General features: G+C 47.7%; 1 protein-coding gene and 1 long non-coding RNA gene across 3 annotated transcripts; both read left to right on the top strand.

The window, feature by feature from the left end:
* Positions 1 to 2,659: 2,659 nt before the first annotated feature.
* Positions 2,660 to 15,523, top strand: LOC133386254 (uncharacterized). 2 transcript variants are annotated; one of them, XR_009763098.1, is made up of 4 exons: positions 2,660 to 2,813; positions 8,664 to 8,792; positions 10,217 to 10,348; positions 13,199 to 15,523. It is a non-coding gene; the product is annotated as an uncharacterized LOC133386254 (long non-coding RNA). The 2 variants fall into 2 exon arrangements; XR_009763097.1 differs by lacking the exon at positions 13,199 to 15,523 and having other exon boundaries at positions 10,217 to 13,185.
* Positions 2,835 to 8,193, top strand: SOX21 (SRY-box transcription factor 21). Its single transcript, XM_061630102.1, has one exon. The coding sequence runs from the start codon at positions 5,231 to 5,233 to the stop codon at positions 6,086 to 6,088; it is 858 nt and encodes a 285-aa protein (XP_061486086.1). The 5' UTR covers positions 2,835 to 5,230; the 3' UTR covers positions 6,089 to 8,193.
* Positions 15,524 to 16,633: the final 1,110 nt, after the last annotated feature.

Raw genomic sequence — 16,633 nt, forward strand, 5'->3', positions numbered from 1 at the left:
AGCGGAGTCGCTCCTTTGGTGTCCACATTAATCAATCTGACATGTCCATTCATACCGCGGCCACGGAAAGGGAGTGTTAATCCTTGGCCTTTTTGACTCTTGAAGGGTGTAGCATTTTGCCATATGCTGGTACTTTCCAGATCTAGCTCTCTTGGCGCGAGGGAATTAGTCGACCCTTAGTCTACTGGGTATATATGGCTGACGGTCCACCCGTTTAGGGAAGGGAGACAGACAGACAAATTAGATGCACAGGAGGACCGGGCAGGGGGGAGAGGGAGAGAGGAAGGGAGGGAGGGAAAAGTGGTTTGAAAAAAGAGAAGCTGTTCTCATTTTGTTCATTGTAACAAACTGAGTAGTAAGATGAACGCAGAGGAGGTACAGGAAAGAAGCCCACCCACCTCCCGCCCTTTCCTGCCCCCGTAAGTAAACTTCTCAAGTGAGTTTCTCCTATTCTTCCTGACTGGTTAAGACACCACAATATGACAGTATTGGAAAAGATCTGAAGTTTTGGTGGTGGCCTAGGTCTGGGAAGACATTTCCAGTGCAATTCTTATATCTGTTGACTCAGAGACTTAAGATCGATGGGATATTAGACTACAAACCTATGCTCACTTACTTGGGAGTAAGCCCAATTGACCCAAATGGGCTTACTTCTGAGTAGATGTGCATAGGATTGCACTGTGGCGGTGCCCTGGTCTTCCCTTCCCTGATTGGATTTATTTTATTAAAAAAATACAAGGAGGCCCTCCTTTGAAATATCATCTGATGAAGAATGCGACCTAACATCCCAATTCCATAGAATTAGGCACCATAAGTAAAGTGAAACACTTTGAAGTCCCATTGGTTTCCATTCCTTTACTCAGAACTAAGCTTCATAATTTGATGGGACTTAGTTGGGGGGGCAGCTTTCAGGAACTATTTAAAACTTTCCCCATTGGAATTAGTGGGACTTAAAAGTGCCTAGCCCTTGAATGGATCCTGCTAATGTTACTTGTTCAAATCCCAAAAATAAGGCCCCTGCCACCAGTCCCTGCTATCTCAAATGAAAACAGCAACAGCAAGATCCCTCTTTGCCTGAGAACCTGGGGAGGTGCCCAGTCAGAGCAGACACTAATGTAAATATACTGCCTTCAAGTCCATTCCAACTTATAGTGACCCTATGAATAGGGTTTTCATGAGGCTGAGAGGCAGTGACTGGCCCAAGGTCACCCAGTGAGCTTCATGGCTATGTGGGGATTCAAACCCTGGTCTCCCAGGTCGTAGTCCAACGCCTCAACCACTACACTACACTGGCTCTCAGCAGACACTACCAGGCCACTTTTTACACTTTTAGCCCCTTCCTCTCTTCTTTCTGTTCCAGACTTCACTCTCTGATTTCAGTTTCAAAGATCACATAAGAGGAGGGCAGCAATGAGTGCTGGCCGAGTTGTAGGTAACTTCCGTTTTAGCCAACCATTTTAACCCCTTTCTCTCCTTCGATCACGTTGGACTACTTAGCGATGTGTATTTAAATAAGGGGCATTGTGGAATGAGCTAACAGCCCCATGATACCTGAAGAAACCAGACTGGATGCGGTTTGGGGGCTCATCCCATCAATGGATCAATGGCCATGATTTTTCTCTTGAAGGAAGACAGCGCCCTTTGACCATCACCTTGGAAGCGAGAAGAGAAGATTGTGACGCTCACAATAAGAGCCCAACCCAAGTTAATTCAGAGTACTGGGATTTAAACCGACTTTGAACAAAACTGGCTGACCAGAACTTGAGTCTGAATTGAGAGCGATTAAGTCCTGCTAGTTCAGAACGGCTTGAATCGGTTTAAAACCAGACTGCTCTTAACGAGGTTATGGATCGGAATGGCAGGTAGCTGCAGCAATCCTCCACCTGCATCTATTCCTGTTTTGGGAGGAGTAGAGTCACCCAAGGAAAGGTGGGCGAGTTCAAAAGCAAATAGTTTTGAGGGTTACAGTGCCAAATGGCTCGGAGGCTCAAGGCAGATAGCGGGACATACTGAAGAAGGGGCAAGTGCTCGGTGTGGTGTGGGGCCCGGCAAAAGCGAACTGATTTCAGGGCTGTGTAATGGGGAGGGGGGGAGGAGAGACTTAGCCACATCCCCTCTTCGATCCGAAGCATCTTTTCGCGGAAGTGAAAGGTCCCATTGATGGGAAAAGAATTGACCACCCGCCCGTCCACGTATCTCTGCTTAGGGTCGCATCCTTGGCAGAGCATCGTTTAAACCTCCCGAGCAATAACGTTTCCAATGGCGGGGGGGGGAGTCTACCGAAGCTGGAGTTGTCAAGTGACTCAATTTTGGAAGCGATGATTGAAGAAGAGAAGGAAAGGAAGCAGGGTGATTTCTCCCCGTGGAAACTGAGCCCTGACCTAGTATAGAATGTTCTCCAGCAGCAGGGCAGCGGCAGAAATGTACTTGTTAAAATGCATGTTGTTGAGTTGTGTGGCTGGTGTTCGGAAATACTTTGCACCCCCCCCCAAAAAAAGGTGCACCGCCTCGTTCCCCAGTCGCTCTCCTGGCGTAATGCTGGATGAGCGAGCCTTTGCGGATGGGATGGACTCGCTTCTTGTCCTAGCTCCTCACAGCTTGTCCCCTCCCCCTCCTCCCCCTCCCGCTTCCTCCCACCACCATCACCCCTTGTCGTATTTATCGGAGTTCTGGGATCGAGGTAAAATAAACTTCCCGCGTCAATCAGTCTGAGAGATCGGTCGCGTCTCGCCGCCTCGCCTTGGCTTCGTTCTTTCGCGAGGGAACGAGTTAATCCTTCCTTCTGAGCCCGATTGCCTCCACACACCACAAAGGTAAGTCAAAACCAAGCTGGCGCCGACGACATTCAAACAAGGCAAGCGAGTTTCCCCTGACAGGCAGACGGGCGAGCCAACACGGTAGCAGCAACAGACAGATCAGGCCACTGGCGAAGGGTGAAGCAATGTGCCGCCGGCACAGAAATACCCGGCGGACAGGCAAGCCAGAGTCGCGGGGTGATTCCTTCCCTTCCCGCCTCCACGACAGACATCAAGTAGAGAAATGTTTGGAGGAGGGTGTGTCTCTTTCTCCCTCGCCATTAGCTGCTAAATGATTTCGCTCCTTCCTCCTGAACTCCCCTCCCCCCACTAAGATTTGTATGAGACTTCATTGCAAACCGGGCAGGGGGCTGGGTGGGACACGGTGTCTTTTGATGACCTCGTTTTTCATTCCCACGGCGCCAACCTCTGCCTTATGGATCTATCGCGGTTTACTTTGGGTGCGTACGGATGCACGCCTGAAACCGAACCGCCCTCTCCAGTCCAGTCTGAAGTTTATTTCCGAGGAACTTAGCAGGGCTTTACAGAAAAAAAACATCAACGTAGTACCACCACCACCCCCGCCCGCCTCAAGGATTGTTGCGGTGTACAGCTCTGTCAGCCTGGGACTTCACCTGAAAATCACAACTGGGAAGGAGGAGGAGAAGGAAACGTATGCGCTTGGGACGCCGTTAAGCGCCATCTGAAGGATCTGTATTTGACCACTCAGAAGGAGCTCGTGTGTGTGTGTGTGTGTTGTGTGTGTGAATTGGAGAGATCAGCAACACTTTTGAGAAGGAAAGGAACTTCCTCTTTCACTCTCTGCCCTTCCTCTTGTCAACAGCCGATTTATGAAGTGCTGAGCCGAGCTTGTTGGCTGGAGTTTCGAAACAGGAGGGCAAACGTTGGAAGAAAGGGTCCTAGAGATTGATCTGACTGCGCACGCGCCGCTTTCTGCCTTAGCGGCGGGGAAAGCGTCCCCCTCTTCATTCTCCGCCCCTTTACCCTGCGGCGTCGTGAATGGGGAGGCGGAAATGCGCTATCTTTAGTCAATGGGCCACGGACGAGGGAGGAGGAGCCAAGGGTTCCGGGCGGTGCCGCCCATTCACTCGCCTGACACCCCGCCTCTCCTCCTCCTGCCCCCCCAGATACACACACTGGCCATGCACCATATAGGCAAGGCTAATGCCTTTGCTAACACACAGGGAGCAGCGCCGGCTTCTCGGAGACAGCAAGAGGGGACAGCTGGCAAAAAAAAAACCCAACCGCCCTGTGTAAGGAGAGAGGTGTTTATAATCTAAGGCTTTGCATCTGAATCTTCTGCTTTCGGCTCCGGACGATTTACGCCTCTCCCCCCGCCCGTCTCTCTCCTCCTCCCCCCCAGCCACCTTCCGGCCCCCAAAGCTCTCTAAACTTAAGCAAACCGGGGAGGAGGAGGGGGGAGCTGCGGGAGGTGGAGTTGAGGAGCCGAGTGAAACTTGCTGGAAGTTTGTCGCGACGGCTGCGGCAGGGCGATCGGGAGCGCTAGCGAGAGGAGCCGCTCGGGAGAGCGCCCGCCGCCGAATTCCGGCACACGCGAAGCCGATCGCCAGCCCGACCCCCTCTCGGCTGACACGTCCGTCTTCCTGTCTTCCTAGCCGGTTGCAAGGGGCCGGTCGTGGCGAGCGGCGGAGGCGAGCAGCTGCGCCCAGAGGGAAATCCAGCCCAGGATCCGGAGGGAAAGGTCGCTCGCTTCACCTGTTCTAGGAAGGGACTGGCAAGCGAGGATGGCAGGCGAGGAAGCGCCTCGCTCCGCCTCCACATAGAAGGAAAGTTTGCCGAGAGAGGCGGGCGGGTGGAGGACTGCCTCGTTGAGGGAATTTGCTCTCCCTGGAAGCGGACAACTCTCGTGACTCTCTCTTACGATTCGGATCGACTCTAGATTTGTTCACCGTACTTTAAAAAAAGATATACTTATATTTTTTGGCCTGTTTGCATCGTTGGGGTTAACTTTTCACGGCTTCCAATGCTGCTACTGCTGGCGACAGCCTGTGGCTCCTTTCCTCTCCTCCCATCGGCTGTCAAATGCCCCAGTTCCCGCCAAGCGTAGAGTTGAGTAGGACTTGGGTTTTTAACAGAGCACTTTCCTGATTTTGCACTTCCTTGAACTGAGGAGCAGGGAATTGGAGGGCGGGAGGGAGACAGGACCTTTTTCGCAGAATCGACGGCACTAACAACGATTGTCAAAAGATAGCGTCGCAGAGGCAGCGGTGGAGTTTTGTCGGACCACCAGGCGACCAATCTTGGGGTTCAGAGTGTGGGGGGAAGCACCCCCAAATTTGGGCACAGCAGCCGTCCAGAGGGTAGGAGCCACCATTGATTTCCTGCGGGTGGCTCGCAGCGACGGGCTGGGCGCCGCCGCCGCCGCCGCCGCCGCCGCTGCTGCCGCCACGGGCATGGCCAAGCCGGTGGACCACGTCAAGCGGCCCATGAACGCCTTCATGGTGTGGTCGCGGGCGCAGCGGCGCAAGATGGCCCAGGAGAACCCCAAGATGCACAACTCGGAGATCTCCAAGCGCCTGGGCGCCGAGTGGAAGCTGCTGAGCGAGGCCGAGAAGCGACCCTTCATCGACGAGGCCAAGCGCCTGCGGGCCATGCACATGAAGGAACACCCTGACTACAAGTACCGCCCGCGGCGCAAGCCCAAGACGCTCCTCAAGAAGGACAAGTTCGCCTTCCCTGTCGTGCCCTACGGCCTGCCGGACGCCGCCGAGCATCACACTCACCACCTGGGGCACCATCATCCGGCCCTCAAGGCCGGCGCCCTGCACGGGCACGAAGCCCTGCTGGCCAACCCGGAGAAAGCGGCGGCAGCCGCTGCGGCGGCCGCAGCCCGCGTCTTCTTCCCTCCGTCGGCGGCTGCGGCGGCTGCGGCGGCCGCAGCTGCAGCCGCCGGCGGCCCTTACTCGCTGCTCGACCTGGGCTCTAAGATGGCAGCGGAGATCTCATCCGCCTCGGCGGGCTCCGGCGGAGGGGGCTCGGCGGCTGGCCTGCCCTATGCCGCCTCTTCGCTGGCTTACCCGACGGCTGGAGGTGCTTTTCACGCTGCTGCCGCTGCTGCTGCCGCCGCTGCCGCCAGCGGGGGGCACACTCACTCGCACCCTTCCCCGGGCAACCCGGGCTACATGATCCCCTGCAACTGCAGCGCCTGGCCCAGCCCGGGGCTCCAGCCCCCGCTGGCCTACATCCTCCTGCCAGGCATGGGCAAGCCCCAGCTGGACCCCTACCCCGCGGCCTACGCGGCGGCTCTATGACACCCTGCCCCCCACTTTGGACCCCTGTACAGAGGAAGCCTGCCGGGCCCCGGGGGGCTGGACTCCAGCATCAGTCTCCGGGCTCTCGGACTCTAGCACTCGCCGACCCGAAGACTCTTCTTCCCACTCCTTCCAGCCTGCTGCTGCTGCTGCAGCCGTCCAGCCGGCCCAGCCACCTGATCTGCGGGGTTGCCGGCCCAGAACATTTCAACCGTCTGTCTTGTTGCCTCCCTCCCCGCTCATCCATGTCTGCAACCCTGTTGCCTCCCCCCCCCCAGACAGCAATCTCCCTGCCCTCCTTCTGCACCTGCCCCTGGTTGTGGTTGTTTTCCCCCGGATTTTTTGAAGGGTGATGGGTGGAAAGAGGAGAGGTCGCACGTCCCCTCCCGAACATCCCGTTGGAAACGCTGAGCCACTTGCAGTCTCTTTGGGATTGTCTCTTTCTTCCTTTCTTTTCTCCCTTCTCTCTCCCTCCCCAAATCCCATCCCAGTCCACAGAGGGTCCAGAAATGTCGACTCTAAGCCTTCACTATGAGCCTCATCAGTTTCAGATCGAAAGTTGGCAGGGCGCACGAAAGTTGGCAGGGCGCAAGAACCACCCCGCGAAATAAGCACGGTTTAGTACCTCGTCTTATGATCAGGGCCATCAAAGGAGAATTAACAGGCAGGGTCGTTGTTAATTTCATCTTAGGCTTCCCTCTTCCCCTTCCCCTTTTAATTTATACAACAAAGTTCTCTAGGACAACTGTTCAGCAGGTTCCCAGTTCTCGAGAGGAGACAAGAACCACTGCCTGTCACTTTGTCGCCCCCACCTCACATGTAAATGTGTACATGTCCGTGGGAACTTCACGTGTCAGATTGCTTTGCTGCATTATTTCAGTCACTTGGCGGGGGGCGGGCTGTGATCCTAAGCCTACAGCGCCTTGGTAATGGGTCTCGTTGCAATCAATGGGCCTTTTTTCCAAGCAAATGTGTGCAGGAGTCCGAGTGCGGTAGATAGACAGCATCAACAACAACAGCAAAACAACAACAGAGCGCCCTTTAAAGCGAGTTCAAAAGATTGCGAGCCCCTTTTCGGTGATTTAGAATTGAAAAGAAAAATCAGACTTCTTGTCTGAGAAATAATTATACATTTACTGAGATGTTGGTGTATCCTAAACCGCTGTGTTACGAGAGAAGACGCTTATTCTTCACTTTCTGTCTCACCCCTTCTCTCAGGAAAACCTCAAGTGTTCCCATGTGGTTTGACCAGACTAGGGAGGTGCGGGGGAATCTTATTTTTTTATATATAAAAGCATAAACCATTCAGTTGCAGATAATGATTTTGAAGGGCAGGGGAAGTCATTTTAAACTGTCTCTTACATCACAACCTTTTTCGTTTACTTTTGTAATGTGTATATTTGGATTAATGTTTGTGAATCAAGTTGGCTAACCTGTATTTAGTTTACTTTTTTGTTTTGTTTTCTGTAATATAAGGTTCTTTGGGGAAAAGTTTTTAAGTATTGGTTTTAACATTTGACGTGTATAAATGAGTTTGCTGGTGTGCTCTAATTTAAAATTAGACGTCTAAACTATATCTGTACATTTAGAATCCGACTTACCACTCTGTTCATTTTGGAACAATGAGTTTAAATAAAAGCCTGAAGCAGGGGAAAGAGAAAATCCTCTATTTCTTGTTGAGTTACTTACAAGATTTTAATCTCAATTGCCCTTACCTGCCTAGGCCAGGTGAAGTGTAAGGTATCCTCCAAAGACTGTCTTTGTTTCGCTTTTGAATACATTGACTAGGAAATCTAAATCAGACCATTGTAAGGTAGAACTAAACCCTGATTTATCACATTTGGAATCGTGAATAGGAAAGAAGTTTTTTTTTTAATCCAAGTAATTCTATTATGGGGGGGTAGAGGAAAAGAAATTGCATTCATGAGTTCGTTGGATAAAACACACAGAGAAATGAACCGATTTCCATGTAGTATTTTCAGAGCAGAAAGTTGTTGGGCTGCTTCCACTATAAAGAGCTTCTCTGCTTCAAATCTGTGTAATTCTTGCGATATTTCATATTACACACCTTGCACTAAGGACACCCTGTCCGAATCTGTTCATTTTTAGTCTGAAGCAAAGAATTACAAACCAAACTGGGAACGATCTAGCTAGATAAATCACTTTTAAGTACCATTAATTTGAACGGCAAATTTACATCTCGCCCTCATGGAAATGAGCAAGGACTTTAACACTGCAATCCGGGTAAGCCCTTTTGGAACTAGTGCCACTTGCTTCCAGGTAAGCACACATAGGTGCGGGATGTTCAACTGCAGTCCTCCGCGCACTTAACTTGGAAGTATTTCTCACTGAACTCAGCCAGATTTACTTTCAGGAATACATCTTATAGGATCAGGTTGCACAAGTGCTTTCTTTTAATTGAACCGGGTTCTTGATTTGTTTGGGAGAGAAAAGAGGAGGAAGAAAGTTTCATTGGGCAAGCCATACAAAAGGGGTTTCCTAAGAAAACTGAATGAGATCAGCAAGAAATAAAGCGCTATTCCATACATGTCTGTTTCCAAATCTCTTTTACTAGCCTTGAGGAGTTAGCTGCCTGTTCCACTCCTGGGCCTTTCCCAACATCACCTGCTAGAAAATGATTTCTTCCTGCAACCCCCACCCGAGCTGAAATGTCCACCGCCATTATTTGCATGGTTGCTTGGAGGTAAGTCCCATGGAAACCCAGGGGTCTTACTCAAAAGTAAATGGGCATCGGCGTCCACATATGTAGTTTCATCGCTTTTAGCTGGAAATAACTCCCACTGACTTCAAATGGGACTTACTATCCACTAATCGTGCACAGGATTGTAGCCTTAGTTTTCTAAGTGTGCGGGGATATATGGGGTGGATTAGTGAGTAGAAAATGGCAAATATATTTGAGAGGAGGCGTCTTTCCTGACCTGGCACTGCTAATTACAGCGATCCTCCACTTGTCTCCCCTCCAGCATTTTTGCCATATCATAAGTGAATTCATATAATTCGGAGTGATTATGCAAAACTAACTCGGACTGTCCAGGGGTAATTAGCCCTGACACGGTTAATTAAATCCTTTCAGGGCTCACCCCCCCTCCACTCCCCCCTTTTGTGGCAGCCCATCAGTTCTTAGCAGGGAACTTCCTACTACTCTCGAGTAATCCCAGCCCTAAATCCCTCCTGGCCTTTCCCTGTTCTGGCCAACTTTAGTCTACAGCACGTTTCCGAACACTCTCCTTTGACTCGAGAAACCAGCGGGCATGGCGGTCTTATCCAAGGAGCAGAGGCCTGTTTGTTATCTCTTCACACCCTTTGATGTGGTGTTCACCAGAAGAGTAGTCCGCCTTGGTGGCTACGAGTTCAGAATTAGGGGGCAGAAATTGTCCCAGATGATGAATCAACCTGTCCTACAATCCTTTCCACATTTACTGAGAAGTAACCCCACGGAGGACTTGAAAATGTGCATAGGATTGTAGTTCTAAAGGATCCCCCCCCATAACACGTTGTGATCTTGTGTATGCAACCTGAAATGTAAACGCCTGAAGCATATTGGGAAGTAATGAGCAGAAGTGCGAATCCTTTGTTTCCTCCGTTATGCAGGATTTTACGTGGAAGTAAATCCCACTAAAATCTCATTCTTAAGACTCACTTCCAAATGAATGGCTTGAGTTTCGAGGGGCCAGCGCCGGCCGTTGTTTGCATTCCACTCGGGACAGGGATCTGGTAATCAAACGTTTGCCCATGAAACTGGCTTTTGCAAGGTCAGAATTTCCTCTTGTAAAGTTCAAACTTGAAGTATTCAAAAGAGGAAGCAAATTGGCCCAGGGCTCATGCAAGGATCACGTTCTGGTCCTTTTCTTTACCCAATGGGGGGGATTACCACCACCTAGCAATTTGCAACGAGGTGATGGTGAGATAGGGAAGCTTTAAAACTTTCAACAAAGTATTTGAATAAGAGTAAGCACGCTCTAATTGTCATCTGGGCTAAGCAGAGCCCGGTGAAAGTATGGAATTATATGTTTTGTTTCTTTTTTTAAAACGGGTAACCTGTTTCATAATGGCACCTTCCTCTTCCTTTTTCCCTGCGTGGATGGTACTGAAATTTCTCCACTGCAGGTCAGTTCCGAAGGAGGCCGAAGATTCCTGAGAAGAACGCTTAGAAGGCGAAGATTCCACAAGAGAACGCGAAGAGCTCAACATTCCAAAAGAGAACACCGGAGAGTTCCAGATTCCAGAAGGGTCACCTCGGTGAGAGGGCAACGAGAGAGAAAGTGGCCGACGCGATCGGGAACAGGGCTTCAGTCCACTGTTCTTTTGAGATCTCGGAGCCCTCAAGACGGGGATGGTGGTGTCTCTGAGTGGACCCGGCGTGCCTCCCTCAGCATTTGCCCCACATTAGGAAGACGCCGTCCCCCAGTGCCCCGCTGCCAAAACTCCCCGAGGGCCAGCGAGTGCCTTAGAAACACTCTCTCTCTTGCCCCTCCTCACCCCCACCTCGCTTTCCCTTTCTCCTCCAGCCCAAGGTATTCCTGAAAGGTCACCCCTTCCCTTTTCAAAGAGTGATATTATTAATTCGCTGACAATTTCCCTCTTTTTCCTCCCCCGCTCCAAGCTGCTTCTCCTTTTCCTCCCCTCCTCACCCATAAGGGAAATGGGGGAGGGGGGAGGGAGAGAAAAGGGGAAATCGTGAAAAGCCCCCCTTTTTTTGTCCTACAGTGGGAGCGTTTAGACTGTCGAGGGTTTTTTTGTGCAAGAACAAAACCAAGGGTTGGGAGGTTTTGTGAGGGTGTTGTTTGTTGAAGTGGAGCTAAGAGAAAGCGGCGGCTTTCTCCTCTTTGTAAGGAAACCAATCAGTGGTATTTGGAAAACTGTTAGCATTGTGCATTTCTTCTGTGGCCATTGTGAGGCAGTTCTTTTCACAAGGCTGCTTCTTCTTCTTTGCTTTCTTTCTCTTTCTTTCTTCTGCTTCTTCTCGATTTTTTTTTTTTTAGCCGATCCAGCTGGCCAGACTGAATAGCGGTGCAATTGTGTACACGCTTTGTCCCTCCGGCCCTTCAAGTAGCCCCCTTTTGAATAGACTAAGTTGACACTGCATGACAGAGAAACAACATAATAAAAAATACATGAGCCCCTGAATGGGAACAGGCGCATAAATAAATAAAATGGGTGACCAAAACTGGATAAACTGAATGACAAAACGGTGAAAAGGGAACAAAAAGATATTTAACACGCTAGATTAGCATTAGAATGCAATCTACAAGACTGAACAATTGATGAATAGGGTTACCGGCCAAGAAAGAAAGAAACTAAATGCCCTTTGAATGGATTTTTTTCGGGAGGGGGAGGAAGACGCGAGGGCATTGAATAGATATGCTTCTTGCAAGACTGAATGAGAAAAGGTAAAAACGAAGCTATGCAAATTAGTGGATAATGTGTGCGTATACACAGTCACAGATATATACATGCATACAGGTACATATCTGTGCATATGTATATGTGCGAGTGTCTATTTGACATACGTTCACACAGTACATCTACATATGCAGATCTATATATGTGTGTATCCATGCATATATCTTTGCATGCACATATGCACACAAACACATTTAGCAGTGCCATATAGTTATACCAATTAAATTACTTAGTATAAATAGTAATATAATTATATGCACAATTTGCTATAAACATACACGTTACAATGTTGTTGGGTACACTATCGCAGGAATGAATAATACGTATGCACGTATGTGTTTAACATACACACATCTATGCATATTATGTTTAATTGAAGTTTTTTTTTCCAGTTTCTCGTGTGTCGTGTGTGTGTGTGAGAGAGAAAGAGAGATTCTTCTAATTTAAGATCTTTATTCCAACAATATCCGAGCTTCTTTGTGTTGTTTTGGAACGAAAATCAAATAAATTGATAATAACAATTTCTAACCCCTGGTTAGTTGATAAACAGGAGACTCTTTATCACTCCGCTCTAAGCTATCCCGGATCAGGCAAAACCAGACAGAAAAGTTCCCGCGAACTAATATTAAATCGCGCCACTCCTGAAATTCAGGAGCGAACCCTTGCGGTTGTTGCCTGCGCGCAAATCACTGGTCTCTGGTTCAGTTTTAATGTTTTTAAAGTAGGGGCGTGGGAGTGGATGGTCTTCCGTAAGCGTCTCTGCTTCAGAATATGAGATGATGGGAAAGTTAAAGGAACTTTTAGGAAAATGTAGCTAAGGAGAATTAGTCAGGACCCCGAAATGGTTGTAAAGAGGTGGGTTTTTTGGCCGGGGGGCAGACGGGATGAGGCAAAACCCTGCAGCCACTGATCTAGTGCCTGCAGACACACACGTGTGGGAAAGCAGTCCCACAGGGGGCGCCTCCTTCGCCTTCTGTGGTCCGTAGAAATGATGAACGAGGGAAAGGAGAAAACGTCCGTCGCGCATCAAAAGGCATCGCTCCTCACTTGAGTCCCTTTGTGGCCTGTAGACTCTGTGGGCTGCTCTGCGTGTGGTGTGCTTTCTTGAGTTTGTGTTGCGGGAAGAGGTTAGGGAACTGGACCTTCGGCCTTTTCGCTCCCTCCAATGCTGTCACTTCCCCAGTTATCCTCACGCCTGCCCGCGCCCCCGACTTAAACACCCTTTTAGAAAAGGTTTTATATCCCCCAAAGGAAAAGTTTCGCTGAATGCTTCTTGAAAGGCATGTCAAGGAAATAATTTATTTCTAATATATCAGTTGCACTTTTTAAAATATAACAGGTGTGGGTGTGATGTGTGCATCGTATGTAAGAGGAAGAAACGACCCGTTTCAAATGTGCTTTTTTCTTTTTCAATATTTCACCACTGCGAGAGGGAAGGAGGATTGCTTTGAACCTGAATGTGAAACCTCCTTCAAGTATATATGCCGCATTTCCCTGGAGGAGACCCTCACTCTTTCGGGGCTGTAAAAGAGAGAGAGAAAACATTCCAGGGAAGCCTGTCTTTGTGTCTATTAAAACGATCGGATTCATCCAACAAGAAGTTTGGCTTCATCAGAGTTTTGTTGGATTTCTCATATTGTGCAACTTCATACACAGAATTAACAGACCATCATTTTTTTCTTTTAGATTGCCTGTTTTATAGTCCCTCAGGGAGAAGAGGCCTTAAGAATGGCTCTGGCGTCCTAGACACACTTGGAAGGAAACCCAATCGGATTCAGTCGGACTTTATTCCAAGTAAACCTGCAATAGGGATTAATTTATTCAGAAGTTATTTCAGTGAAAGATAATCATACATTACAGCTATGTGACGTCTGAGTACATTTTCGGCACTTAAATGCAACCCTGATTGTGTATTTTAAGCTCTTTTAAGTATAATATAATGTCGTATATGCACACATACATACATACCTATATTTCCATATGGATTGTTTTTGTCCTTCCTCCTCTCCCTCCCCCCCTATTTTGTCCTTGGAAAGCACACATCAAATTTGTCACTCTTTGAAACTTTCACTTTTACCGATCTGGGAACCTGCCGATTACCTCTGAATTCAAGGTTATTCTGTATCACACACACACACACACACACACACACACACACACACACACACACACACACACACACACACACACAACATGGCACTTGTTTGAGAAAAGACCTCGAGGGTGCCAAGTACAAACATAGTAACCTCCTTCCCCTTGCAGTTTCCTACGTTTGCCTTTTGCCTGGTTTGCTCTCTCATTTCGTTTGGAAGAGAGGGGAGTCCTGCGTTGTCCCGGGGCCTTTGAAGGATCTTTAACAGCCTTAGCTGAGGGTAGAGCAATGCACATATTTCTTTTTTTCCCCCGGAAGACAGGAGGATCGAAATTGGCTTTTGCAGGTTTAAGTAGGTTCCTGATTCTCTCTCTCTCTCTCTCTCTCTCTCTCTCTCTCTCTCTCTCTCTCTCACACACACACACACACACACACACACACACACACACACACACACCTTCTCCAGTTCTGAGACTTTAGGTGAGTGAAAGGAATGAAGCAGTCATTGTAAACACCTCGTTGCTTTTTTTGAATGTGCTTATTATCATATTAGCAGAGGAGTAGGAGACACATGGCATATTACTCATCTAGTGCCTCTAGGCAAAGAATTCTCCTATTGAAATCAACCAGTATAACCAGATTTCTTATGGGAAATTACAGAAGGCAGCTTTAAATGCTTCTCTGGAAAGATATTACTCGCATGCCAGTCCCCTTTCTTCCCCCATCAGCTACAAGCAAAAGTAATTAGCCATTTACAGCTCAAGACTTGGATTTCAGCAAAGAGAAGTGGGAAAGAATAGATGGAAATCACTTTGAACACTCAGGGGGAAGGAGGGGGAAGTGCCACACTATGACTGCAGTCCGATCCCCACTTAATTGAGCGTAAGTCCTGTTGAGCTCAGTGGAACTTGCTTTCTTGTAAACATACATAGGAACATGCTGTGCATATTACTATTGATAGCATTACATACATGAGTTAAAAAATATCACCATGTCAGCAAAATTCTGGGGATGATACTGGTCCTTTGAAAGATATGATTATAGGAATGCGAGAAGATCTCTGTCCTCTTAGCACCACATCACACATTACCAGATTTCTTCATGGAATTCATTTCTATGTAGGCATCTGAGTGACTTACATTGACTGTGGTCTGGTTTACACATCTATGTTTATTACTTGATTACACTTGGTTACTGAGTAATTTGGGCTGGGTTGCACCCACATATTCATCATTTGATTACTGTAAAATTTAGAACTTGTCAGTGTGTAAATGGGTCACTGCGGATATAGCACAGATAGCTCTTTTATATCTCCTCACACCACCTCACATTCAAAACCTGGTTTTTCAATAGAGTCAGGTCACATATTTAGCTGCCAGTCACGCATGAGCCAGCCCTTGATGACTGGCAGCAGATGAATGTTTGATATCACTGCACTGAAAACACTGGTGTTTTGTTTTGTAGGTAATATGAGACTAAATTAAAGTTCCATCTGTGGTGTTATCTGTAATGGTCCATTCACACGTGCACACGATCATTGGATATCAAGTGATTGACAGGTATATATCAACCAGCCCTGTAAACTACATGCAAATTATTTCCTGTACAATGGATACAAATTGCTTCCTGTTCAAACACTGGGAAACTGCAATGGATTGTGGCCTCACAGTACATGAAGACTTAGGTTTGCCACACATTATAACTTTCATGCAGTAATTTCTTACAGAGAGCTGACTCTGTGTAGGAGTCTGATACCACCAGCTTTCTACATACTTCCTTGACACCTCTTTCACTCCTTTTAATTATCAGCAGCAGCAGCAACACAACAACCCTCTCAAAACAATTATGGTAGATCATTTTAGTGTCTATACAGTGGAAAATCATTACAGTAATCATTCAGGGAAGACAAAACTTAGAAATTAAGATGATGATGATAATTAAATATTAATAATGAAAAAGAGAAGCTGTCTTTCAGTGTGTGTTCAAAAAGGGCTGTGGTTTACTTTTTCTCAACACTGTGTACCATTTTTCAGTCCATTTATGCTGTTCCAGAGAACCTAATCGGAGCCATGGAAAATCAAGCCTGCTTCTAGTTGAACAGCTCTGCATAGCCCCATTTGGCTTCTTGGTCACACTAGAGTGTGATGATATGTTTGGATCTGGATTTTGTATACAGAGGTTATGTAAAGGTCCATCACACCTTGAATCTCAGCCCCTTTCTCAATCTGTATCCATATTTACTATCCCCATATCTATTTTCTCCCATCCCAACCCTGTATATAGCATTAGAAGCAAACTATAATCACAGTACATCTGGTGTAAGCCAAAACCTTGTGCAATCCAACACATGGCTCTAGAGGAGTTATGGCTTAGTGGTAGAACAGAAGTTAGTTCAGGATTTGCTGAAAGAAGGTAGATCAGGATTTACTGGTAGTAGATAGATTAGGATCTACTGGTAGATCTCTGGGAGATTTGCAGCCGTTAGGTTTCCGATCCCCAAGTATTTTACTATGGCAACCACAACATGACTTTTTCTATCCAAATTACACTGCTGAAATGAAAGAAAAAAGAAAAGAAACGCTAACCAGGAGTTGATGTGTGTGAAAGGATGGTGAGCGCAGTTCAGTTCTCATATTGAAAGCAATGTCCTAGGCTTAGAATCTGCTGAGAGGTACACTGCTCTGTAATTCTAACTGTATGTCTTTTGCACATGACTCTGGTTAGTAGAAGATCTTGGGGTTCTAGTAAAATAGTAAGTAGATCCACCAGGCCAGAAATCTGCTCACTCTTGTGATAGCGTATATGCCTTAGCTGCAGATGGTCTGAAGTTCCATCCCAGCTATCACCAGTTAAAAAGGAACTCGGGCAGCATAGCTGGACAAAACCTCTGCCTGTAGTGGCACATGCCACTCAGAGCAGGCAGCACAATGGATCAGTAGTTCAAGGCAGCTTTATGTGTTAGAAAGGCTGGAGTTCATTTCTATGTTAATAGGATTCTATATATATTAATCAGCAACTGCAGTGTCCTC

The sequence above is a fragment of the Rhineura floridana genome, chromosome 5 (assembly GCF_030035675.1).
Source record: "Rhineura floridana isolate rRhiFlo1 chromosome 5, rRhiFlo1.hap2, whole genome shotgun sequence".
NCBI classification, from domain to species: Eukaryota; Metazoa; Chordata; class Lepidosauria; order Squamata; family Rhineuridae; genus Rhineura; species Rhineura floridana.